Source organism: Sparus aurata, chromosome 6, assembly GCF_900880675.1.
Source record: "Sparus aurata chromosome 6, fSpaAur1.1, whole genome shotgun sequence".
Lineage (NCBI taxonomy): Eukaryota > Metazoa > Chordata > Actinopteri > Spariformes > Sparidae > Sparus > Sparus aurata.
The window spans coordinates 18,912,811-18,939,837 of NC_044192.1; the positions used below are offsets into that span (position 1 = coordinate 18,912,811).

The window sequence follows — 27,027 nt, forward strand, 5'->3', positions numbered from 1 at the left end:
ATATTGTTTTTTTAGTCTTTCAGTTTCTCTTTTTATTTTATTGTAAATTAATTTTTTTTAAATCAGTCTTTTATCCCATATCACGGCCTCCATTATGTCTCTGAGGGACTTGTTTCATTTCTTCAATGCACAAAATCAGACCAGTGTGAGCTAACACTAATTATATAACTAAAATTCCAGCGCAGTAAATTATTAATTTACCAGGGTAATGTGCAAATTCATCCTCAGTTTAAAAATAAATCTGTAATACATATTTGTCACCAAAAGAGGTCAGCAAATTCCTTTTTATAGAGATGCCATCAACCAAATCATCAGAGGATCAGGAGACAATAAATTACAATTTAAGGATCTGCAGTGATCAAAATGCAGAAGCACGTTGAGCGCTGATTAACTATTTCAATATCAAATGTTGTTCTGAGAGGAGAAATACTAGATTTGTTGTTTGAAATAAGAACCAAAACCTCATCCTGGATTATTTAATATCCAAACGTAAACTGTGCAAAATCTGAAACTCTTTAAACTTTAGTCAGATTATTCAATCAACAATGGTATAGTTAAATACAGCTAAATACGTGTTGAATCGTGTTAAAACAGGTTTTTAGAAACCCAAACTAAAGGTGCTATGGAAGGTCTAAAAACTGTCAAAAAAAATATTGTGTGTCACAAATGCCACCAGTTTTCTATTCAAATCAATCAATCAAATTACACAATGTACATTAATTCAGAAAGACAAAAAGACAAACTCATGACATCAAATCTGAAGCTGTAACACAAAGTCAAAAGTTTATGTTTGAAGATAAACTTCATGAAGCTGCGACTGAACTTTATTTTGAGGAAAAGAGTTTATATGCTTAAATTGTTTGTGTCTAGTGAAGCTATGCTATCATATAAACAGGCCGGATCCAATCGGTTATTTAAAGGTTGCTTTGAGAAGAATAAGAAATGTCCTCGTCCCAGCAAAACTCCTACTTTAGTGATTTGGACTACTTTACTGATCCATTTTCTCCATCAGATTTTCTTTTCTGCACACTTGCATCTAGAAACACGCTAAAATGTAATGTATGTGTATTTGCTATGATGGTAAATCATTGATTGCTTTTCTAGTCTTGACAATTCGAAGCGCATTACAACACTTGGAACAATCACACATACACTGACAGCAGAGTCTGCTATGCAATGTCATGTTCTGATATCTGTTATAGACCAGAACTTGGTGGCGAGCCTCCACATATCTCAGTGCCAAATGAAGTTGCAAGATGGTCTGGTTGATATCTAGGCTGCTGGGAGACATTGAAGCTAAAATGAAAGCATCATCCACATAATCCATACAGTGGCTCTGGATTATGTGGATGAATCTTTCATTTTTCTATGATATAGGCCATTTGCGTCAATAAAGTCATACATACTTTTGACCCTTTTTAGATCCAGTTTCACCAAGCTTTCTTAAGTACCATGTTTGGATGACCTGAACTCTGCCACTATGTCTCATTTGAGATATTATACATTGTTTTTCATTGATTGGCTAACACATTTTTGTGGGTTTGGTCAAATTACTTAAAATTGCAATAACTCATGAACACTTCGTCCACTTTCAATCACATTGGCTGAGGTGTACTCAATGAGGCCAAGATTAAGATGTCTCAAGTGTTTCAGGGCTTTAGTTCAAGAAACAAAAACTGTAATGGCCTCATTCAAATGTACTGCTGCAAGCAAGTAGCCTTGCAGGAGCTGCAGCAGCTGAAACCTTCAGAAGCTGGAAGTTCAGCAATCAAACTGCATTTTCTTCAGTGAGAGCAGAATGTCGTTCTCTTTGATTTATGTTCTGAGTCTCTTTTTTTAGAAAAAAATATATTTTGAGATCAACATCCTTATGGCCTCACAGTAACAGTAAACACCTTCTTCACACGCATTCTCGCTAATATTGTGTTTACGTTTAGTGCAGTGTTTGTGAACAAATGAAGAGGTACAGAGAATCTCAGACTCCTCCCTGGGGAAGATATCTGCTGTCAGCCCTCCCCTCCCCTGGAAAAGAGTCGCGCTCTTGTTCCTGTCTTCATCAGTGGCTTCTCAAACTGATGACAAAAAGCTGTCGACCCGGCACGGAGTTGGAGTTGAGATCTGTGATTTTTAAATGTGTATGGTTATATTTGCTCCGGTAAGTCTCATTTTTCCATCGGCTTGTCATTTTATTCATTTATCTAGTCACTTTGGTTGTATTGATTTTTCTGCTTTCTTTCCACTTCTAATGCACACTGCACTGTATGAATTACAATATCAAGCGAGAACTCGGTGCTTTTGATCCATGTTTGCTGATTGAAAAAAAACACTTAATGAAATGTCTGCCTGGTTCAGCATCAGTGCAGTTTGTGCCACTCATTTAAAAGAAAAATCTGTGCAAAGCTGATAACACGGAGTAAAACTCTGATTATTCTCCATAAGAGCTATAAAGATAAAATGGGTAACAGACTTCAGACCTGTGTGTTACATCCTCAGACTGAGTGTCACTGTACTGCTGTGGCCACCCTCCAGCTCACAGTCAGCAGCTCTGTTAGTTGTCTTCCGACCTTTGAATTATTCAGATTTTGTTTTCAAACCAATTATAAATCCTAATATAACCAGTCAGGCTGTGGTTTATATACGAGTATACGTGTTGCAGTATTATGATCCTTTTATGACTATTCATTGTTTTTGCCTTTGTAGATTTTTGCCATCTGTGCTTTTGCAACATGTGGAGGATACTATGGTCACCTCCAGGTTAAAGTGGACTGTGCAGACAGGAGGCAGGGTAACCTCAGCATCAACATTGATTTTGGCTACCCCTTCAGGTAAAGCAGTTGTTTGTGGTTCATTTTACATAAGTCCACCTAATCACGCTATTGATCAAATTCATTTGCCATACTGTGTTTACTGCCGATCTTGATACATGATTACATGAATGCATGAAGAACAAACAATAATTGTCATGTAATACAATTTCTGTGACATTAAATCACATTTTTGACATGTAACGGCACATAACCGATTTACATGCTTCGATTTAGGTTACTTTCAGAATGTGAATTCACAGACTAATTGACAAAAGTGAAGAAGCTTGTGTTGTGTGGGTTTAAAAAATGAATAAATACATTTGTAAACATCGAAATAAAGTTCATAAAGAGTCGTTTTAGATTTTATATTTTCTAAATATTTCAAAATGTATGTTAAACATTATTACAAGTAGGCAGTTTTTTTCTCCTCGCTCTGGGCCCCCTACTGTCAATGAAAGACCATGGCATGTGCTTTTTAATGCTTATGCCTTTCTGCCCAGATCATTTATTATTCTCATTTCAGGAAACTGGTCAGACTTAAGAAAAGAGATTTAAAAGCTGCACAGCTCTCCTCCGTCATGTCAGGTTCAGCAGGGAGGAGCTGTTCTCTATCAATTTAAGAACAGGAAGCTGAATGTCTAAGTAGAAGGCCTACCCAATTTAAGATCCCTGAGTCTGAGAGGTTTCACTGCATCATTAGACAGAAATCTACCTGGAGTGCAGTCAGGATTAATGCGGGTGGTCCCCTGTGATGATACAGCACTTTATAGCTATATCTCTCATTGCAGCAGGCAACTTGATGTGCCTCATGAAACGATAATGAGGGACAGAAAATGGTTATATTCGTTCATTGTGACTCCTGTGGACCTCTATGTGCTCAGGACTATCTGGGGTTAGGGTTAGGTACTCATCTATGTGATTATAAAAGATCGTTAAGTTTCAGGGTGGATGCTATGATGGATTATAATCCTTTCGACAGATGTGAAACTACACAGCTGCCTCGTTTAACAAACAAATGAATGGTGTGTATGTATGTGTGTTTTTTTGTTAACTCTCACTGAAGTGAGGTCGACCACCCACAAACTCCTACACATGCTTCAGAGTGTCAGTGATGGCCGAGTGTCTAATTAACACTTCAGCAGACTTGACACGTGTGTCTGTGTGTGAGTTCAGCACTCTGGTCATGTATTAATAGCACATGAACCCAAATTTAACAGAACGAAAGAATGATTTAAGTGTTATTTATTTATCTTTTTAGTTCTTTTGAAACTTAATATCAGTTAAATGTAATAAATAAGACATTTCAAAAGAAGCTTTCATCTTTTGAGTCCAAACATTTCGATTGCAGGTTTTTGGATTAGAAAGTGTGTGTGTGTGTGTGTGTGTGTGTGTGTGTGTGTGTGTGTGTGTGTGTGTGTGTGTGTGTGTGCGTGTGTGTGTGCGTGTGTTTGTGTGTGCGTGTGCGTGTGTGTGCGGCATGTGTGCGTGCGTGTGTGTTCACACATTGATTGATAACAAAATAGGCAATGACTAATGACTGAAATATTTTTAGACGCAGCTAAATATATAAATTCAGTTTCATAATCTATAACAATGATAAAAGCAGAGTCCAAATCTTTGCTTTAAGGTCCAGAGTGCAGGATTTAAATGAGCCTTTTCTATATATCCACAGAGGGAGTGGTGATCTACCTGATGTGAATGATCTGAGTGATCCACCACTTGGACAAGCTCACACATATTATTGACATAGAAATTATGAGAACATTTTTGGCAAAGCGTTACTGTACACTTTGTCAAAATATTTGGGAAGTAAACCAACTTATTTGCTACAGCAGGCAGGTTTTTATCTATTTAGGTTTTTTTTTTAAAGGCAATATCATGCATTTGTTTGTACTACTTTGTTTGCCTTTATGCTGAATGTTTCACATTAGGAAGGTGGCTTGAAAAGCCCTTTTGTTTTTGTTTTTTGTGGTACCTTTTGCTCATTTCTCTCTTAGGTTATAGCTTTTTATTTTCTAGTCGTATGTACTGCATGTATTCCTTTCTTTTCACTGAACTGTATTGTCTTTTTTCATATACGATGTAAAAAAAAATGCAACAAGCGACCATGTACATTTATCTGAAATAATCATCAGCAATTGTAATAGTATTCATGCAGTAACTTGACAAGATCTCTTGTTTTTCTAGCTAGCACGTGCACTGCTTACATCAGGAAGCATAATTCAGATGGGGTACTGGCCGTCTTCCACAGAGCCTTTCATGTACAACCACAGTAGCCCAGAACCGACAAAGCAAACACTGACTCTAGAGAACGCCTCTCACCTTTAGTGGCCACCATAAGAGAGGGTGAGATCATACACATAGCGCCTTTAACTTACAGCAAAAGAATGTATTTTGCCACAATTCGCTCAATGGCTGCTGTTTTGCCCCAGTGCTGTATTGTTACTCTTGTGGTCAATAACCTATCCCTTTATCCACAGTTGTGTTAATATTGTCACAGTCACACAGTAATTAAATGGCGCGACTGAAACAACAAATGTAATTATTTTTGCTTATAAAAAAATTGTAATAATAAAAAGGTTGGGTAAACCCAGCCATTGAATAAGCCATTGATTAAAGGGTAACTCCACAAATTTAAAGCCCTTTAAAGCCCTTTGTGTCTATAGCTGCAAGTAATCATATAAATTGCCTCAGGTGATATCACTTAGTGACTACGTTGCATTTTGGGTAATGTAGGCACCGGGTTTTAAAAGGAAGAAGAATGTTTGGAATAAAGACGGTGATATTTCTGGTTCTGCTGTCCATAAAGTGCCCAACAGTGTTGTGCATTGCTATACCAGTGGATTGCTTTTTCGAAACTTGGTGCCTAGATTCCCGCAGAGGTCAACTTAGCCACTGAGTGACATCACTGGAGCCACAAAAGGCAGTAATACTCAGGTACCCAAGACCTTTGACACACTTTAATGTGTAGATTTGGTGAAGTGAACCCTTTAATTTGTTTGTTGGCAACATTGAACTTGGTGCCCTCAAGGTAACATTTTCTCTCTTTGCTACTGTCTGAGTGTGAGCTTGTTAACTGTTTCCCTTCCTGTTGTCACACAGACAACCCAAGCTATACATCTGCTGATGTCTTCTCTGCCTCCTCATGAATCTCATCACTTTTGTCCCTTGTTGTCTCACAGGAAAGAAAAAAAAACAGATTTGTTTTCAATAAAGTACAACACGGTTTCCTATCTGTTTCTATATTCTTGCAAGCTTGAAAATTCATTTTTTTAGACAGCTAATGAAATTGCTCTCTGAGCTAAAGTGACAGGTTTTCTTACATATAACAACTTTTTTCTTTTCCTTTCCTCTTTCGGTCTCGTAGATTGAAAGAAGTGCATTTCAAGGCTCCCCTGTGTGACGCGAAGAGAGATGAGATTCTTTTCCTGGATGGTGACTTTTCCTCACCTGCTCAGTTTTTCCTGATCGTGGGTGTTTTTGCTTTCCTGTACTCTCTGCTGGCAACCATTGTCTATGTCTTCTACCAGAACAAGTACCTGAAGCACAACAGAGGCCCGCTTGTGGTCAGTCAACAAAAACTCTTCCAATGTCCCAGCATGAATTACATTTCTATGACACACAACATTAATTTTACTTGTGTTATTCTAATTTGTGACTTCCTTCCTTCATGTTTCTACTCTTTTGTCCTGAGCAGGATTTTCTTGTTACCCTCACCTTCTCCTTCATGTGGCTGGTCAGCAGCTGCTGTTGGGCCAAAGCTCTTTCGGATATCAAGACAGCCACAAACCCAACACAGGTGCTTCTGCTCTTCTCAGCCTGCAGAGCTCAGGAGAACAAATGCACAGTTACCCAGGAGCCTCGCTGGTCACGTCTCAATACATCCGTGGTAGGTGTTCAGTCTACGAATAAAGCACCGCAAAACACAACTGGATAAAACAAGCCATTTACTCCCATCACTTCTTCTATCTCCAGGTTTTTGGTTTTGTAAACATCGTCCTGTGGGTTGGAAACATCTGGTTTGTCTTCAAAGAGACAGGTTGGTACAAGACAGGTCAGAGATATCCGACCAGGAGCGCTTCTGGGAAACGTGCCAGTGAAATGCGACAGCGGCTCTACAGCGAGAGCAGCTTTGAGCAGTCGGAGGAGAGTTTCGCTCCACAGCCGTCCAGACAAGACAGTTTCAATCAGTCAAAGGTGGAGTTAAAAGGTGGAGGTCAACATGTACACAGACAAAGTAGCTTCAGCCAGCCCCAAGTAAGCTTGAGCTTACCACACGCATATCTCGGTAAACAAGTCGTTTATGACAGGGAGAACAAAGAAGTTTCCAAGGGCCCGAGGATATTTGTCAATCAGATGTGATTTAGTTCTTCGGTGTCATGCTGTGAATACATCACACATAACTTGAAAACACTGATAGTGGTAATGATGTTTTTCTCCATTGGATGAATTAATATAGCTACACCAGTTGAAAAAAAAAACATTGACGTCATTACTGTAATCTCCCAAAGCATTAATCTGCAATGTTTCTAGTCTGTTTGTTTTCATTTATCTTGAAAAGTGAATTTTGCCAATAGGCAGGTGTTGCTGTGTTGCTCTGTGAGTCTCAGAAACTTGACAGTCAGACTGAGAATTCTTACTTAGCAAAACTAATAATAAAAACAATTGTTTGTTGCCACCTTTCTGCCCTTTCGGAGCACCTTGTCAATGCCTTTTTAGCCACTAGAAGGGACATGATATTATCGCTTAATTAAAAAGGACCAAAACAATTACAAATCAAAAATGTAATAATTAATTTGGATGCTTTTTTTATTATTTCCTCCAGTGTTGTAGAGGCTTGTGTGCATGTAAAATATCTTAAAATTTAAGAAGGTCGAGGTCCACCTCCTAATAAGTCCCACCTTTTAATTCTTTGACTTTGTGACATCACACTACATTGAGGAGTCACAGATTTGCATCATTTATGCCTATAGCGGCTAGTTTGGCACCTAAGAATTGATTTAGCAAAGCAGCTTTGTGATTTAGCAAAGCTGCTCTGCCAGCCGTGCTGGTTCAGGCATGAGTGAGCTGACCTATCAGAGCAGACATGGCATTTGGGAACTGGTGGCCTTAAAGAGACAGGAGCTAAAACAGAGCGTTTCATACGGAGGGGGACCGCAGTGCTGCAGCACTGGACAGTATGAGAGAAGCAATGTGTTTTTTGAGTATTAAAGCATTTAAGCCTATTTTTGTAGAACCCTACAATAGAATTATGAACCTGAAATTGAGCAAAATATAATGATAATGTAACCGCAGAAAAACTAGAACAACAACCACACAGTGGTTCTGACCCGTGACTACTCAGTAGACATTATTACATATTTAGATGATTACACAGTACTTGTGTGTCAGACCACAGCTGTAAAGTTACCTGACTGCATCAGAACAAATGTTGACCAGGTGGCTTAAAGTATGAAGGGGCCACCCTCCTAATTTTGGCGCCCCTTGCTTGGACCACATTCATCTTCAAACTTGGCCTTCATTTTGATCTCAGTTATGTACCGGTGAAGTTTCATGACTGCATCTTTCTTTGTGATGACAAAATCTGTCCACTGATAGCTAGATAGATAGATAGATAGATAGATAGATAGATAGATAGATAGATAGATAGATAGATAGATAGATAGATAGATAGATACCAAGGGGAAATAAGGTCATTATAGCAGTGGTACAAATCTATTTAAAATGTAATGATAGTTCCCGCTACAAAAGGTGTCTCCAGGACCACATTTTACTATGATGACACACTCACAGAATCACAAACTGAAAACAATATCAGCCAACACTTTGGCAGCTATTAAAAAATTACATAAAGCTGGAGAGACCTGATTTTGATGCAGAGTACCTTTAACACAGACTGTAATGTAACTGCTAACTTTAGCTTGCATAGATTTAGAGATTACATTTTCAGAGATTACATGGCATTTAATTACTTAATATATGGTGGAAAGTATTTACAAGTGCTACATAGAAGATGTTGATAGTTTGAAAATTAAGGTGAGCTCAGATGTAGTGTTATTGAGAATTTGGGGTGCTATGGACTCTCCGTGTGAACTTCATTATTATTGTAACCAATTGTTTTCTTTTGGCTTTCGAAGGTTTTGACCATATGATTCTCTTTGAATAATATAAAATAAAATTTGGAAAAAAGCGATCTAGTTTCATTAGCATAGTGTCAGGACTTTCTATCTGCTGTTGATATTGAACTGATTTCTCCTGATTTATATTACACGTCTTCATGTTAGATGTCAGAAGAAAATAATTTTTGAGGAAGCCAGTTACTCAAATGTACAGTATACATTACAAGCCTTTAGAGTATGTTTGATAGAAAACGTGTACAGTGTGAGTTCAGCAATGCTTGTAATCAATGTGCTCTCAATAAATATTTAATATATGATTGTCATTTATTCCCTTTACTGATAGATTTCCTGATGTTATCATTAGTGTGGTACTGCGGTGTCTTCGTTGTACTGCGTTGTTCTTTCATTTTACTTTTCAGGATTTTTTGTATAAATACATGTATATTCACATTTCATTACAGCTGTGACAATGTAAAAATTATTCTCTTTTATATGTTGCATCATTTGGAATGTGTAAAACTGCTTATGTTACATTTATGATCCATCTCACTAAGATATCCTTAATGACCTGACATGATTCATTGACTGTAGTTACAGTAGGGAAGATGATGGTGATATAATTCACAAAACATGACTGAAATGTGTTTTCAGTAGCTTAAATGTGTGCGTTATGTGATACTGAGTTCATGTCAGGTATTTAATTTAGTGTTGCTGCAGACGTCTCCGGTGTCTTCACCTAAATCAAAGTGAGTGTGGAACTGTTGTTACCATGGTTTTTTACTTGTGGTGAGAGCTGGCAGCCTCTTCATTTCCATTAGAAAAGGAATCCAGAGCAGAGGAGACAGAAAGTGAGGAAACACTGAGAAAGAAACGCATGGAAACAATACAGGGAATCAGTAATGAATATTGACTCTCGCAGAGACGCCGGTGCAGACATTAAAGCTTGTTTCACACTGAGTATCGGGATGATCTCCACTGCAAAGGCCAAAGGGATAATCCCTTAGGGTGTTTATGTCATCCAGTCTAAGACAGTTAACACACTGTAAGACTCTCTAATACCCAAAGCTTCTCACTCACACTGCAACCATCAAACAACCTTTGGAGTGTGAACACAATTTGAGTTTACTTAACATGTGGACAAATTCTCATCAGCAAATTATATAAGTATTGCTATAAAATTCATTGATTAGTTCCTACCTACACAAAACACCAAGTTCCAAGAACCACGGGCAAAGCACATTTTCCTTATCATTACCCTTAATGATGAAAAGATTATCATTAAACCCTCTGTCCTGCCTTGATTTACTCCATCAGTTTTACAGATGGAGTTCAGTTTACTGGGTTATTTATCAAATTATTCATATTTCCATCCTACAGCCCCCTTTCCTTTTTGGTTTGTTTGTTTTGCTTTGTTTTGTTTTTGTTTTGGCTTCTTTCTCAGTTTTTCTGTCTGTCCCTCTATTTATTCATTACCTCTACTAACTTAATTTTGTCATCCAGTATCCCTCTTAGACTAATGTCTAGTTTATGTAATGTCATATGATATTCCGGAGTTGTGTTCAAGCACACAAATGTTTAAAACAATAATAATAATAAAGTAAAGAATAGAAAAGTAAAGAAAGAGTACTGCATAGCCTTTAATGTAACGTGCTGATGTCATCTGTGTGATGTCATCTGAGTGTAGTAGCCAAGTATATATTAAATGACTGTGGTTATTGTGTCTCCAACAACTAAACCAATATTGATAATAATAAATGCGAACATTTTATCATCAAGCTCACTCTCTCTCACACAAATAAACCATGTCGTCTTCTCCCAGGCCTCCTCACAGCCTGGAAATATATCCAGTGCGTCTCCAAGTTTGTTATTAAGACCTCTGTATGCCGCTCCTCCCCTCGGATCCGAGCAATTAGAACAAAGAGAGGCGACGTTCGTGTCCGCCGCCCCCCTGACAGAGACACTAAGCGCATGCAGGTGTCCAGAGGAGGCTCTTTGAAGAAAATTACAGCGTGTGTGCGCGCAGCATGACAATTAGGGTCAGGTTATCAGCAGGAAATAGAGGGCTACACCATGAGATGGACGGGCCCATCGGGTATGGCAGAGGGGTGTATTTATATGTAATAATCCCCTGTGAGCTGGTGCATGTTATGTGTAACATTTAACGAACGGAGGAAACATAAAGCAGTCCTGACTTTTATGTACAAATGGAGCGCAAATGTGGGGAAGATGCTACACAATGTTCCCCATATATCCCTAAAAGACACGTGTCGATTCCTCGTAGTCACCTGCAGGGGGCATCCTCTGCCTGTCTTATCATCTATAGGAGCTCGCCAGCAGAAGGTCCAGCTCGTTTTATAATGATGAAACAATCTAATTTCGCTCAGCTCTCGCTCTTTACTCTATTTACGTTAACACAAGAGCAAATCTCACATGTATTTGTACATGTATGCACTGTGTAAAGCCACAGAGTGTGACACACTGTTAGTGTTAATGCACTGACACCGGCCTCAAGAGGGTGGTAGAGCATCACACCAGACATACAGCGGTTATCATCCTGTCTGCGGTCGACAGGATTTTCCATTTGACTGAAGCCAAGTGACTTTCCCCTCTTCACCTGCTCCCTTCAGCTGTCACTGTGAGATAAGAAAGGACATAAGAGGAGTTTTTAAAGAATTTATGGTGGACCCGTTGACAGAAATGGAATATTAGATTCACAATAACGCTTTCATTCGTGTATAATCCCCTGAAACTAAGAATGTTTTTTTTCATTTCCTTAGAATGACCCCCTCATATTCACAGAGAGGACGTGCTCATCCACAGAGTCCGCCATGTTGCACCGCTATGATTCCACATGAGCCCGGGAAAGACAAACCAAACGCTGGCTCTAGAGGCTTTTTGTAGCCACCACAGGGCAGGTTGAGCAGCTTCCATTAAATCCTCCACACGGGCATGTTCATTATTCATTCTTATGAAAACAGCCAATTATTTTCAGATTTAGTTTCCACAATGGACCCTGTTTACCCGTGTTTATGTGTTTAAGCAACTAATGTGTAGAACAATGTTTTTTAATCATTTAAAAATGGTTGTCTCTGTTAGTCGCTTGGACACAAAAATCATGGGAAAATAGGGTCCAAGTTGAAAAATACTAAAGTTGCCATTTGAAATGTTTGATTTTGCGAATTAAAGAGAAGCACTTTGCCGTATTTCCATGTAAATGCTCTTACCCTCTTAGACATTTTCACTATTCAAACATATCTTATATTTATATCTTACATCTTATAATATCTTCAGTCATATTGTCTGAACCTGTAGGTGTATAAACCATACCCATGCCCAAAGATGTCAACCTATTTGCAGACCTGTGTTCAAACTCAGCACTTGTACACATTCTGAATGCCATCTGTCTTGCACATTTTCATACCTCAGTTATTCCCTGTGGTTTTCAACTTCTGTTGATGTTGCACAAAGTCACATCATAGTGAAGTAATTACTGCAAATCTAACATGACTAATTGGTTGAGCAGCAGTTCCTGGAACACCCTCATATCTTTATGGACATGTTAAAAGGTTCACACAGGACTACAACGATGGATAACAGTGTGAATCGCACCCATGTCAGGTCAAAAGGGAGGTAAACCTGACCTTATGTTCTCTGTCATTATTGCGTAGTAATTTTCCTATAGGTTGAGGTTTCTTCCATGTTTTTTTCTCCCCCCCCGTTTGAATGCTTTTTTCCTTGCTCAAACTGAGGGTCTAAGGACAGAGGATATCGTTCACTGTACAGATTTTAAAGCCCACTGAGGAAATGTGACTGTTATTTAAGGGTATATAAATAAAATGTATGTGAATATACAACATTTTAATTCAAATGGCAACATGACATCAGCATGGGGAAAAGGGGATCCACCCTCTATAGCTTCACTTTAGGTTTTTATTCCTTTTATTCCCTGTCAAATGTTTTGGTTCTAAGTCTTTTCTTATCAAATTCAAAGAGACAATGTTGGCATGGTTTTCTCTAAATGTATACTTTATTCAGAAATAAATGAACATACCAGTACTGTGTGTTTGGTACGGAGTCTGTTTGTCATATCGTACTCCATAAAGCAGAAGATCAAGCCTTGTTTTTCTCTTTGGAGCTTTTTTTAAAAATCTGAAAGCAAGCAAGGAAAAATGTCCTGAGGTTTGCGTATGCCATTGTAATTAAGACAGAAACAGACACTTCTGTCTTGCTTTTAGAAACTCTGGTCTACATCCTGCACCATGCTGCCCAGTCTAATAGTGAATATTATGCAGTAATGGAACCAGAAAAGGGAGCAAAGACATCAAATTCAGAAACGAGAAAACAGTCCAGTGTTGAATCAAGAAGGAAAGGGAAAATAGAAAGCATATCAAACAACCACTTTGACAAACACACATAGATAACAGGATTACACAGAGTTGAACTCTTTGCAAAACAGCCATTGGCAGCTGCCATCAGTGCTGTGAAGTAAGCTCGCTTATTCATGAAGATCCAAGCTCCATAAGTGATATGGAATCCCAGGTAGGTCGTCACCTTGGGTGAAGTCTCGTTACAATGTTTGAAAACAATGACCACCCGTACTGCCAAAAATACGCCCATGTCATTATGGAACTTTTAAAGGATTCACATGGGATTACAAGGAGGGATTATTTCCATGCCTGCTTAAATGTCTCAGTGTCAGACTGGCAGACACACCGCAGCAGCTGCTGCTCTTGGTTCCGTCTTATCAAGTTCAAGGGACTAAGGAAAGTGGATGTCATATAATGCTCAGCTTAAAAGTCCTGTAACACAACTTAAAGATAAAACTAACTTTGCCTGAGGGACAAATGTTAGCCTTATAAATATTCTGTATCTCAAACCAGTTGTAATTAAACCACATAGTATAGTTCAGAGACGAGTCGACACAACAGGATGTTTCTTTTCAAGCATGCGTTTATTATCTAGTCTGTCTTTTTTTTGTCTTCTTTTACATATAATACATGAAAATGAGAGCACTGGTTGACCAGTAAAACATAATAACATGAAAACAGCAGAAAGTGTGTCACATTTCATCAGGTTTAGTTTGACTTGAGAATTGATGTGTCTCTTTGTGTCATTCAATGCTGTACAGTGAGTCATAGTTCATTCACACTCTCACGCTCTCTCACTCACTCATAGGCTCTTGCATGCACACAGCCACACAAATGCTGCACAAAAGATCATTTCTGCAGCAATAGCATTTTCTTCACATTTACATATTAACAGGTGAGACACAATTCCTCTTGTGTTTGGTCCAGAGTCCGTTGGTCAAATCCATGAATCCATTTGGCAAAAGTTCAAAACTTTTTTCCCTTTTTTTTTTAAATTCTAGAAGCAAGTAAGAAAAATGTCCATTATATAACACAGTTGCTGAGATTTGAGAGCGTTTAGGAGGCAGTAGACACTTCTGTCTTGCTGGCAGAGACTGAGGTCTCATCCTCCACCATGCCACCCATTCCAATAGTGCTCAGCATGCAGTTACGGAACTGAAAGAGAAGCAAAGATAGCAGAGTCAGACACGATGGTTTGAAGTTTGAAGAAAGAAAAAAAATGGAAATACTAGAAACTAACTGACCTGTTTGTTGAACAGCACATAGATGACAGGGTTGTACAGAGCTGAGCTCTTTGCAAAGAAGGCAGGGATAGCTGCTGTCAGAGCGGAGAAGGCAGCTCCCTTGTTCAGGAAGATCCAGCCGGCAAATGTGGCGTATGGAGTCCAAGCTACCAGGAAGCCCAAGACCATCAGGACGCACATGCGTGTTACTTCCCTCTCAGCCTTCTGGGTGGACTCTGACTCCTGCTGCTGGGCTGCAGCCTAAAGAGTTTGATAGAATTAAAGATAATCAGCCTCTCGCAATGTGTTTAAGAATCACAGGATGAAGAACATGCTTATAAACTTCACTTACAGCTTTGACTGTCATTACAAGGCTTCCATAGGTGAAGAAAATGAGGAAGACAGGGACGAAGAAGTGGACAACGAACATGTAAATGACAAATGATTCATTGTTGAAGCCTGGAGCCAGAGTGTAGTAGTCAGGTCCACAGGAGCACTGCATGCCCTCAGGAAGGTACCTGCGTGAGGTTTAAGAAGAACAAATCATGTGTTTATTCTACAGCAACTAAAGGCATCTGATTTGTGTGGTTTAAATGGTTTACAAGTCAATGAATCAAGTTCAAGATAGAAAAGAATGTGTGAATTACCTGGACCAGCCGAATAGAGGAGGAGCAGCACAAGCCAGAGCCATGATCCAGGTGAAGATGACTCCCGCTGCAGCGTGAGTTCCAGTGAACTTGAAGCTTCCCATGGGTTTGCAGACGACAATGTATCTCTCAATAGCCAGGACGACCAGTGACCAGAGAGCAACTTCACCTGGAAGAGAAAGGGAAGAATTGTTAGTATTTCATGTTTGCTGTGCCATGTCTTGTTTCAAAGAATTTCCTGCTTCTTCTTTTCCGACCTCCGAGTGTGGCCATGAACCCCTCAATAGCGCAGAAAGTGGCTCCGAGGATGAAGTAGCCGTTCATAGCAGATGTGATGGTGATGGTGAATCCAAAGGCGCACATGATCAGTCCAGCCACAGCCAGGTTGACGAGGATGTAGTTGAGAGGCTGCCGGAGCTTCTTGTTCTGAGCCGTTACCAACAATGTCAGAGCGTTGATGGGAGTTCCAGTGCAGATCAGGAAGAACATGTAGAAAGCCAGAAGCTTGAACACCATGGGATCCACCATGTAATACTGTGGGTATTCAAAAGGACTTCTAACGATCCCACTCCTGTTGGACATGGGAATGTAGAAGTTCTTGCCCTCAGTGCCATTGGGCTCGATTCCTCCTTCCCAAACCATCTTGAGTCGCTTACTTTGCCGGAGCTCGGATCGTCAGGCAGTGGTAACTGTGTGTGAGGTCACTCAGTGCTCTGCTGTCCCGGGTGCTGTTTTATACCTTCCTGGGGTTATCCGCAAATTGGCAAAGTTAGATTACAAGAGGATTGTGAGAAAGGGACAGCTCAACTCAATTTGATAATTGAATTTAAGAAAGCCGGTGGTGATCGTGCAAGGGTGGGGGGTGACCACCAGACAAAGCTTAACATCTTTGTCTTCCTGTTTGTCTTTTACTAGTTCTGTTTCTTCGCTGATAAATGATGTCTTCACCTATGTGTTATGAATAAGCAAAGAATAAGGACAAAATTTTGCTTTCCATTATATCCAAATTTCTTATATGTGTATGACCTTTTCTCTGTTTATAGGGTGGTTCAATCTCATGGTGATGGAAAGAAAAAAAAAAGGATTATTGTCGGAGAAACAGTTGAAGTTGAAATAATAAGTCTTTTAAAATTATTTTCGACCAACTGATAAATAGTCAGTATCTCTCTGAGATGGCAATGATTACAATCTAAAATTGATTTTAAAAGAAATAGATCATGAGGTTGCTCATTACTTATCTACGTTTTAGAAGAAAGAAAGAGTTATGTTCCATTTAAAAAAAAATGTCGCGCTGCTTTTTCCGACTCTCCAAAAACAACATCTTTCAGAAAGTCTTTATTTTCGAGGATGGAAGTGAGAATTGGATGTAGGACCGGAGATCAGGACAGTCGGATGAGACATCCAGACACAGGCTGGGAAACAGGGTAAGTACCCATTTAAGAAAGTCTGACTATGAGATTATTAGAAACTAACTGGATACACTCGTCTCGCTGAGTTTGTCAATTCTGTGTCTGTTTGTTGGGCGATACACACAAGTCAGTAACTTATTTCAGCTCTATGTTACACCAAAACTGTAATGGTGAAGTGGTGAGAAACGCAGTCCAGCTCCTTTGTAGACCTGCACACAGGCTGCGCTTCCCCATGGGTAGTTTATCTTTTAACTAAATGACCTTACTACGGCTCATTCACTCGTTTATAATCAAACCTCTTATCGTGGAGCACTTCTTGTGAGGATCGTGAAAGTGTAGGTCAAATCGGACAGCAACAGCATCTAGATGTCCGAGTTTTCCGAGTTTTATTTTGAAGTACCGTTTTCTGCCGCGCGGTGCGACCGGAGGGGACTTGTATTTTCATTTTAGGCTATACTATATCGCAGGCAAGACGTCTAGTCAGTATTTACTTTCAAGTTTAAAACTATATTGTCCATTAAAAACACACGCGAAGCTTCTAAATTAACAATCCAGTGTTAAGATTAAACAAGTAGCTCCGCACCAGTCAGTTTGTCTAATAAAGCAATAAATACGATTTTAAAAAGTTATTTGTTTTTGTTGTATGGCATGTATTTGACTGAATATCAGTAATTATAACACTAATTACTTAATTGTCAAACTTTTTGAACATGTTAGATCAATTGGCCACCAATAAAGCCTAATTATCACCTTGTCTTTTCTGTTTATATGTATTTGTTCTTTATTTTGTGACTTGACTTGGGAGTACCTGGAGACTTGGACCGAAAGTCTTGAGTGTCTTTTTTTTTTTTTTTTTTTTGAAAGAGGTTAAAGAATTGAATGTTTGACAAAAAGCAAATATAAAGAGAAGTGTACAGACAAATATGAAAGCAGATGTATTTATCAGAACTTTATTGTTCTGTTCTATTTCATTTTATATTGTGAGCCTGGCCTTGGGGAATCACTCGACTGATTTACTTAATTGTCATTAGGGCGTCTGTATCTCAGGAGGTAGAGTGGGTCATCGAGTAATCAGAAGGTCGATTCCCTCCCTCCATCCTGATGAGTAGTGTATGAATGTGTGTGTGAACAGATGAATGTGACAAGTGTTGTGTTACTGTAGCCTGGTTAAAATGAGTTCCACCTTAAGCAACTATGGCAGTAAAACTCTTCTTACACATTGATGCATCGGAAATAACAATCTTGTGAAGTCATATATAATAATACATCAGTCACAGGAGACATTTTACAACACGTTGACTGCTTCTACTTATATGCTTATTACATTGTATATGATTATAAATGCACTAGGCCTCTATTTGCATTTCTTGAATTCAATAGTTGTGTTAGAATTAGAAGACATAGAATAGCTCATTATAGTTGTCACAGAGAATTATAATTGTGATGCAGGTAACATCAGTGGTGAGATTCAGATCCTTTATTTAGGTTAATGTACGATTATAAAATGTGGAAAGGCATTTACGAGACATTTTTAATTTAGAGAAAAATAATTCAGAAAGAAATTCTTGCAAAATAAAAAACATTCAAGTGCTCATAGTGGCATTGTTGTAAATATTATCATCAGATTGAAATAGGATACAGAAAACAGGATATAACTGTGTATTATATTTTATACACCAACTGTGTTTTCTCACATAGTTTTAGGAGATAGACACACTCGAGTAATGAACAAGTTGTTTACATTTGACCTGAGTAAATCACAATAACGCTGTAACCAGCAGTTTAAAGTGTATAAGCTTTGTGCAATAGTGTAGTTATACCTTATAGGCTTCAACAGCAGAATGAACAGCACATGCTGACATTCAGAAATTTAAACTGTGTTTCAGTTTTCCCTCAAAAAATGTCCTGATTTAGATGACTTTGCTCAGTTGAGTCAGTGTTTGTGGTTGATCCTCTGGTTTGAATGGATACTTAATCTGAGGGTAAGGTAGTAGCAGGATGCCCATAATCCCTACGGGTTTGCAAGGGTCAGCTCAGGTCCCACCAGCCTGTTACTTAGGTCTACTGAAGAGTGGCTCACACAGGCTCTCTGGTAATTCCCAGTTTACTAAAGTAGGACAGTTGAAATCAGTCCACACTTCACAGTGACACAGAATAAAAAAGACAGAGAAAGCTCCAAAATGCCTTCCTAGGATACAATGAAGATTTATGTCTAACTGGTTCACACTGGGGTTTCCAGCATTTCACTAAAGGCACTGAGCATACAGACAAAGGAACAGGACTTTAAAGAACACTGGTGTCAATCGATTCAAATACCACTAATATTTTATAATATAAAGAACAGTAAGTCACCCTACAAAATAAATTACATGTAGGCTAAAGTTTATTTAACTTGCTCACCTAAGCTTTTTTTTCACAGCATAACATTTTTACAATATTGAATATGTTTAATCCAAACATTAACAGCATCAGACAATATGCACATTTAGCAAATAGGTAGTTGTAGATTGGTGTTTGTGTAATTGCTTCTCATAATTAAAACAACCAGACAACACGGGGAGGTTCCAGCTTTTTAAAGAGCAGCCTGTTTGTTTTGTCATTGGCACTTGGATAGCAGGATAACACGGAGCTGGATAACACACAATACAGCCATAAAGAGACACAAAACAACCACAAAGAGACACAAAACGACAGGATTAAAGGGACAGTGTGTAATATATGTAAGGGATAATGCCCGACGAGGTGTCCATAAACAGGAGATAATGGACGACGCGGAGGCCTGAAAACCGTCCGACGCGCAGCGGAGAACGGTTGCCTCGGCAAAGTCCACTAACTCCTGTTTATGGACGCCTTGAAGGGCATTATCCCTCTTATACCATGGTCACTTGCCAAAGAAAAGAAATTCGGACCATTAATTTACATTTTCATGCGTTTTACAATCAAAATATAAAGTTTTTCACAAGCCATAACTTAGTTTCCCAGTGCTGTGTTCCGATATCCATACTTCCATGAGTACACTTAAACGTAGTACACTATCCACACTTACTAAGTACGCAGATTTCAGCAGGTGAGTATTGTTCCAAATCTAATACTCCGTGGTGCACTTACCGGAAATTACGATCGCGACAGCCGCCGCGGCGGCAAAAACATCCCGCTTTGAACGGTGAACATAAGACATCTACGGCTATACTTTTTAACAATTACAATCCTGCAATATGGCTCCGCTGCAGGCCCTGTTGTCTCAGAAGCTATTAAAAAAAAAAATCCGAGCGGAGCGCCTCTGCCTGGCTCCGCTTCTTCCGCTACGTAGACAAGATCGCGGCCGTTGAGTGCGCAAAGTGTACATCGTTGCACACTCAACGATTTTGCCGTTATGAGTGCAACATCCGGGTCCTTTAAGTACACTTCTTTTCACCGCGATAGATATCGGAACACCCTACGTACTCAAACTAAGTATAGTAAGTACGGAAAGTATGGATATTGGAACACGGCACTGGTAACGCCTGAGGGTTTGACTAATACCTGGAACAATCATTACTCTCCCGTAAGATTCTTATGCAACGGAGACGTTGTTCACTCCTCCAGTAAATAGGATGGACCATAGATACGACTTGGCAATGGGAGATATTCTAGTCCGCTCAGCGATGAGCAAGAAAGTTAACGTTATGCTAGCAATATTCAAAGTCAATAACATTACATACGGTTAACAAACAGTAAATATAATTTGACAGTATGCTAGCTAACACGATTAGCTAACTAACCAGTCATGTCATTGTCCCCAAATCAATAGCAAGATGTTCACGAACAAATGACAAGCCGTGTGTAACGTCACTGTGGCCGCAACCTGAAGCAGAGAGTTGAACAGCGAACGGATGTGAGATTATTCGCTTATCAGTAAATTTAGAGGGGAAGTGTACTTTCTGCAGCTTGTGTGTTACAGTCGCCACCCTGTGGTGTTCAGAGGATAAGACACTGAAGGACTGACTGACTGAACTCAGTGCAGGAAATAAAATATTCAGATTTGATATGCCAGCTAGCGCATTGATTTACAGCGGTGAACAGTCAATTTGACTCGAACTAATTAGTATGTGTCCATATATCAGGGATTAATGAACACCCTGCAGCCAATCAGAATCGAGTATTCCCCCAGACCATGGTATAACAAGAATTTAGCGCCATCTAGCTGTGAGGTTCTACATTGCAACACTCCTTGGCTCACCCCTCCCGTTCTGAAGACGTTGGAGACGTTCCGGAAGCTACAGTGGCCCTGACGGACAAGAAACTCATTTTCAAAATATGGACTCTTTCCCAACAGCGTCGAGTATTTCTACTGATCCAAGTAATGAGGTAAAGATTTAGTTAGTTATTAAGGCTATAAAATTAGAGGTTATAACTAAAAAGCTCCCTCTCAGTTCTGCAGTCAAGCTGGCTCTGAACGAAAACGCGTTTAGCCTTACTACGTAGTACCACTAGTGCTTTGTCTCCCTCTCGGCAGTCCATAGTTTTTTTTAAACCGGAAAGACATGGCGGCCTTCATAGAGCTTGCCCGTGCTATGTATATTCAGATAGGTAATTCTTCGCTCAGGAGGATAAGTCAGATTGTTGGCAGAGGTAATTGTACACCAATGAGGACTTACTTATGAACGAAGACGTTGATTTGAGTTAATAAATTACTTTAATCGTTACACACTGTCCCTTTAAAAAAAACACTAAGAGATAAAATAATGGCACAAAAAGACTCAAAACAACCAAAAGAACGCACAAAAAACACATGGAAAAATAAACAACCATGAGACACAAAAAAACTACTTAACAACTACAAATCGATGAAAAAGCAACCACAAACCAGTTCAATAAGGTGACATTGTTTATCAATCCAAGGCGTTTGGTGCCTAAACCTAACTAATGCATAAGCACAGCACAGAAACATACATTGTCAACATTGTCTCTGTTGATTGGACCTCATTTAACCCCAGAATGATGTACAGTGTCTTTAATCACTTCATCTACTGAGGTGCAAAGTTTTGTTTCACAAATTAGTCATAAAGAATCTAATGAAAATGAAAGCTCTGTCCAGCAGTACAATGCCCCATAATTGAGGAACTATTTTAAATTATTGGTTCTTTAAAGGACCTCCAAAAGTCACCATTGTGCAAACGTCAGTAAGTATTTCATCATACCACAATGATAAAGTAGTTCTTGGGCAACAACCATTTATTAAGAATAGCATAAAATAGCTGAAATGAAATATGTCAAGTAAAATATTTGAAGAGAAAATTATTTAGAATTTTAAGTGTAATCAATATTCATCTTTTTTTATTTTTGGATGGCCCCTCTGACATAAACCCACCATACCCACCTGAACATCTTTAGCTGAGGCCATCATGAAAGGTTAATTTAGGTTTGGCCACTGCCACATAGAGCCAAGCTGGAAGTAATATCTTAAAAAGCTCAAATTGGAACATCTAAAAAGTCACAGACTAATGTTTCAACAAAAAAAAACGACTTTGAAGTTTTATAATTATCTATATCATGTTATATAGAAATGAAGCTTGTACTATCATGAGTAGCAGTGGTGATAGCAGCACTTGTAGCATTTGTAAAGTACCAATGTTTTGACAGTGTGTATTTTCAGTTCAAGTAAAGCCATATACAGAGGTTTAAAAAAGAAGCATACTCATGTATATAACATCTTCCCTTGTACTTTACCTCCATGTGTGGCTGTGAATCCCTGATCAAACAGGCGGTTTAGTCGGCGTGTTGAAGATGTTGAAGCAGCAGCAGCCCGACATCGGTCCGAACACCAGTCAACAAGGATGAAAACGAGAGGTTGCCCTAAATTCCTGATGCAGATATGATGGGAGGCCATTGATGGGAGTTCCACCTCAGATCCGGACAAATATAAATGAATTTTCCTGTAAATTACCAGACTAAACTGTCACTGGTCAGAAACACTGTCCAGTCAATGTGAGAACTTAGAAGCCCTGTTCCTCAATAGATGTTCAATCCTAATGTTGATGTGCATGATTGCCAACTGCTTAATTAATTTAATTACAGTTTGTTGATTTATAAATGGTGACAGACTCAAATTAGTGAAATCAGATTTAAGATTTGTTAATGACCTTATCCCGGATACTGTACTGAGCATCCTTCTTAATTTGGTGTTAAGGTAAGTAACGAAGGTGACGCACGGTCTGCCTTTAGCATGCAAGTAAGGTCAAAGCATGTCGCCTACCATTCCTCCAGTCAGTGAAATGGAAATAGAAGAAGTACATGGATTATTTCTTTCAGTCAAGTTAACTTGTGTGTACAGAAGACACCCCAATATCTCAGGAAATTTTATTTTTCTTTGTTCTGCATAATTCTACAGTATATCACTGTCAGTCATAGCATGCGTCTGTGTCTGTCTGTCACTCTTGGCCTATCGTGAAGCTGACTTTAAGCTCCTTTCGAGTAATTTAGGGACACTCAATACATAGAAAACAAGGATGACTACATTAACGAGCAAAACTACCTCATGGAAGCATGAACTACGTTAAACAAGCAAAAATGACTTACAATAAGCCCATACCTATATGTCAACATCACGAGCAGCCTTTCTTTGCATAGAATTCAAAATGTTATTTTGTTTCTTTGTAGTCTATGGTTCATAAACAATTGCAGTTACTGTTCTTTTGTCAACAATGGACTTTTTTGCAGAATGTGCTCTTAAAATAAACACAAGACATTTTATACCGTAAGTTCTTGACCACTGATAGTATCACTCTGGCCCAAGGAAGATAGACATTATACACTGTCTTTCCAGCCTGTGACAGTAAGCTTTCTCCTGTCTTATCCAGGTCAGTTCAGGTGTGAGACTGAAGTTAATCACATTAGGACAATGACGCCTACAGTTCATACAAATGGATTCTGGTCTGGCCTGAAAAAACAAACAAATGCATAAAGATTAAACACAGTAAGCAAGGAAGTAAAGTAAGGAAAGTCTAGAAAGTTCTAATCCCCAGGTCATCAAATACATTTCGTCTCCACAATGTACACTTAAATGTCTGAATGAGACTCATCAGGCATTCGTCTGCCTGCATTTTAAAACAATTTTATTTTTTAATTTTATTTATTTATTTAAAAGGGACAATGCACATCAATTGACATGTTCAGTTTACACTCAAAATGTAAATATGCCAGAGTTAGCAAAAAAGCTAATTTTCATCTGTAGCAATATTAGGTGCTCGTCACAAGTGTAGTATAAAAAAGACATTGGGGAACACAAGAGACAGCTGTTTGTGTTGTGTTCATGTGAAACTAAAAGTCAGTGTTTATTTATTTTATCTCAAGACATTCACACGTCACATGAAAACACACAAGTGCATGTTTTTTTTCCATTATTTGAAGTATATTATTCCTGAATGTTTAATCTCATTGGCCCATATTTAATACAAACTGACCGGTGCAAAAATCAATGGGCCTCTTTGATGAACCGTTCTTAGGAACAAATTTGTTCTTAAGTCCCACTTCCGAAGATTTTACGAAGATTGTGGCATTCATGAATTTTTTCTTATCTAGGATTTTTTCTTAGGCAAGAACAAATCCTACGAACACTCAAGAGTACTCTTACGCACATTTCAGTGCCAAAATGTTGGCATGGTTGTGTTTTCTTCTCTTGTGTAGTTCAATAAAATGCAATATTACAGTGATAATTCTGTCATATTTATTAATTTATTTATTCATTTCATATTTTTGGTAATTTACAAAGAATTTAAATTCTAAAATAAATTAAATGTGCCAATGATTCAAGATAAATCAAGTAAATTGGAAACATGCCATCAATTAGTAACCCCCCCACCATATTTATACGTGGCATTTCTCCATCCAAGGCCCGCAAAACAATGGCATATATATTGCTCCTGCGGCTTTCATTAATGTAAGAACACGGTTGCGAACAATTCTGAGGCTTACGAACGCGTTGGTGAATCTGACGTAGGGTTTTCTTAAGGAACCTCTTAAGAACAACTTAAGAAAGAATCTAAGAAGATTCTTAAGAAGATATTGGTGAATGAGGCCCAATGTCCTTAGAGAAGAGGTAAATAATGTACACTACACCATAAACTTAGACAGTCCTTTTGATTCCAGCTTTGGTTGGCTTCTTTAGAAGGAGTGTACTGAGTGCCTAGATAATGTCCTGAATGAAATGAACTTCATTACATGTCTTTAATCAGGATTAAGATAATTCATCCGGATCTGGAAATCGGAGCAAATTACTTTGGGTGTTAGGCTCTGTAGCTGGTGTTAAGGCCAATTACTGACCTCTGACAAACTATTTGGCATCTTATAGTCCTGTAATCCAATTCTGGCACATTAACAATTGGGTTAGTGGTGAGGTATAAAAGTCACACACAGCAGCCCTGACTCACTGTCCATCAGCACTTTCAGGTTCTTTAGGAGAAGAAACTCAATAGAACAACAGACCAGTCAAGATGGTTTGGGAAGGAGGAATCGAGCCCAATGGCACTGAGGGCAAGAACTTCTACATCCCCATGTCCAACAGGAGTGGGATCGTTAGAAGTCCTTTTGAATACCCACAGTATTACATGGTGGATCCCATGATTTACAAGCTTCTGGCTTTCTACATGTTCTTCCTGATCTGCACTGGAACTCCCATCAATGGCCTGACATTGTTGGTAACGGCTCAGAACAAGAAGCTCCGGCAGCCTCTCAACTACATCCTCGTCAACCTGGCTGTGGCTGGACTGATCATGTGCGCCTTCGGATTCACCATCACCATCACATCTGCTATAAACGGCTACTTCATCCTCGGAGCCACTTTCTGTGCTATTGAGGGGTTCATGGCCACACTCGGAGGTCGGAAAAGAAGAAGCAGGAAATTATTTGAAACAAGACATGGCACAGCAAACATGAAATACTAACTATTCTTCCCTTTCTCTTACAGGTGAAGTTGCTCTCTGGTCACTGGTCGTCCTGGCTATTGAGAGATACATTGTCGTCTGCAAACCCATGGGAAGCTTCAAGTTCACTGGAACTCACGCTGCAGCGGGAGTCATCTTCACCTGGGTCATGGCTCTGGCTTGTGCTGCTCCTCCTCTATTCGGCTGGTCCAGGTAATTCACACATTCTTTTCTATCTTGAACTTGATTCATTGACTTGTAAACCATTCAAACACAGAAATCAGATGCTTTTAGTTGCTGTAGAATAAACACATGATTTGTTCTTCTTAAACCTCACGCAGGTACCTTCCTGAGGGCATGCAGTGCTCCTGTGGACCCGACTACTACACTCTGGCTCCAGGCTACAACAATGAATCATTTGTCATTTACATGTTCGTCGTCCACTTCTTCGTCCCTGTCTTCATCATTTTCTTCACCTATGGAAGCCTTGTGATGACAGTCAAAGCTGTAAGTGAAGTTTTTAGGCCTGTTCTTCGTCCTGTGATTCTTAAACACATTGCGAGAGGCTGATTATCTTTATTTTATCAAACTCTTTAGGCCGCAGCCCAGCAGCAGGAGTCAGAGTCCACCCAGAAGGCTGAGAGGGAAGTGACACGCATGTGCATCCTGATGGTCTTGGGCTTCCTGGTAGCTTGGACTCCATACGCCACATTTGCCGGCTGGATCTTCCTGAACAAGGGAGCTGCCTTCACCGCTCTGACAGCAGCTCTCCCTGCCTTCTTTGCAAAGAGCTCAGCTCTGTACAACCCTGTCATCTATGTGCTGTTCAACAAACAGGTTAGTTTATATGAAAATGATCTCACCTAAAATTATGACAGCTAAAACCCACCAGGATGTGTACTAAGATGCTCATTTTGTTCTCTCTTTCAGTTCCGTAACTGCATGCTGAGCACTATTGGAATGGGCGGCATGGTGGAGGATGAGACCTCAGTCTCTACCAGCAAGACAGAAGTGTCTTCTGTTTCTTAAACATGGAGACATTTTCTTATACCTGGACATTTTACTTTCTCCTGTCTACTGGATCTGGAATAATCCTCAGTGTGGATTGAGTGAAGTTCAGGGACGTGAACAGCTCCTGGAGCAAACTCATGAACTGCATTTTCTCATCTTTTATTTAAAGGATGTTGGGAAGTGTTTGTCTTGTTGACGTCAATTCAAAATCAATGCACATAATGATAAGATTTGAGAATGCTTGTATGTGGATGCTCACTTTGTCTCCCCCTGCTGTCCGAAGCACAGTGCTCTTTACATATTTCAGCTAACTGGCATCATTGAATCTACATGACATCCTTTAAAAAGCATTAGGTTTGATGCTGTTACATCAGTGGGAACACATTTTGTACTGTTTTTTTCAAAGTGAGCAACTGCATATAATGTATAACTCTATTTTTGTCATTTGCTGAGTTGGTCATCATGAATTGTAAACATTGTATATATATATATATATGAAAATTAGTATAGAAACAATAAATGCATGCATAAAAATGTGTTGCCA

The 27,027-nt window shown here is 39.1% G+C and overlaps 3 protein-coding genes across 7 annotated transcripts; 2 read left to right on the plus strand and 1 right to left on the minus strand.

Moving 5' to 3' along the window:
- Positions 1-1,773: 1,773 nt before the first annotated feature.
- On the plus strand, positions 1,774-9,241 carry synprb (synaptoporin b). Its single transcript, XM_030418846.1, has 5 exons — positions 1,774-2,155; positions 2,701-2,825; positions 6,175-6,373; positions 6,505-6,696; positions 6,783-9,241. The coding sequence occupies exons 1-5, from the start codon at positions 2,132-2,134 to the stop codon at positions 7,167-7,169; spliced, it is 927 nt and encodes a 308-aa protein (XP_030274706.1). The 5' UTR covers positions 1,774-2,131; the 3' UTR covers positions 7,170-9,241.
- Positions 9,242-13,870: 4,629 nt separating this feature from the next.
- LOC115584113 (green-sensitive opsin-like) lies at positions 13,871-15,853 on the minus strand. The gene is made up of 5 exons (XM_030421530.1): positions 15,421-15,853; positions 15,164-15,332; positions 14,869-15,034; positions 14,538-14,777; positions 13,871-14,448 (listed from the first exon to the last, which is right to left on the minus strand). The coding sequence occupies exons 1-5, from the start codon at positions 15,803-15,805 to the stop codon at positions 14,350-14,352; spliced, it is 1,059 nt and encodes a 352-aa protein (XP_030277390.1). The 5' UTR covers positions 15,806-15,853; the 3' UTR covers positions 13,871-14,349.
- LOC115584115 (green-sensitive opsin-like) lies at positions 15,828-26,746 on the plus strand. 5 transcript variants are annotated; one of them, XM_030421534.1, is made up of 7 exons: positions 15,842-15,858; positions 21,454-21,455; positions 25,039-25,428; positions 25,517-25,685; positions 25,814-25,979; positions 26,070-26,309; positions 26,403-26,746. In XM_030421534.1, exons 3-7 carry the CDS (start codon positions 25,044-25,046, stop codon positions 26,499-26,501), a joined length of 1,059 nt encoding a protein of 352 aa, XP_030277394.1. In that variant the 5' UTR covers positions 15,842-15,858; positions 21,454-21,455; positions 25,039-25,043; the 3' UTR covers positions 26,502-26,746. The 5 variants fall into 5 exon arrangements, with proteins under 5 accessions (XP_030277395.1, XP_030277393.1, XP_030277396.1 ...); XM_030421535.1 differs by lacking the exon at positions 21,454-21,455 and having other exon boundaries at positions 15,828-15,848; XM_030421533.1 differs by lacking the exon at positions 21,454-21,455 and having other exon boundaries at positions 15,835-15,863.
- Positions 26,747-27,027: the final 281 nt, after the last annotated feature.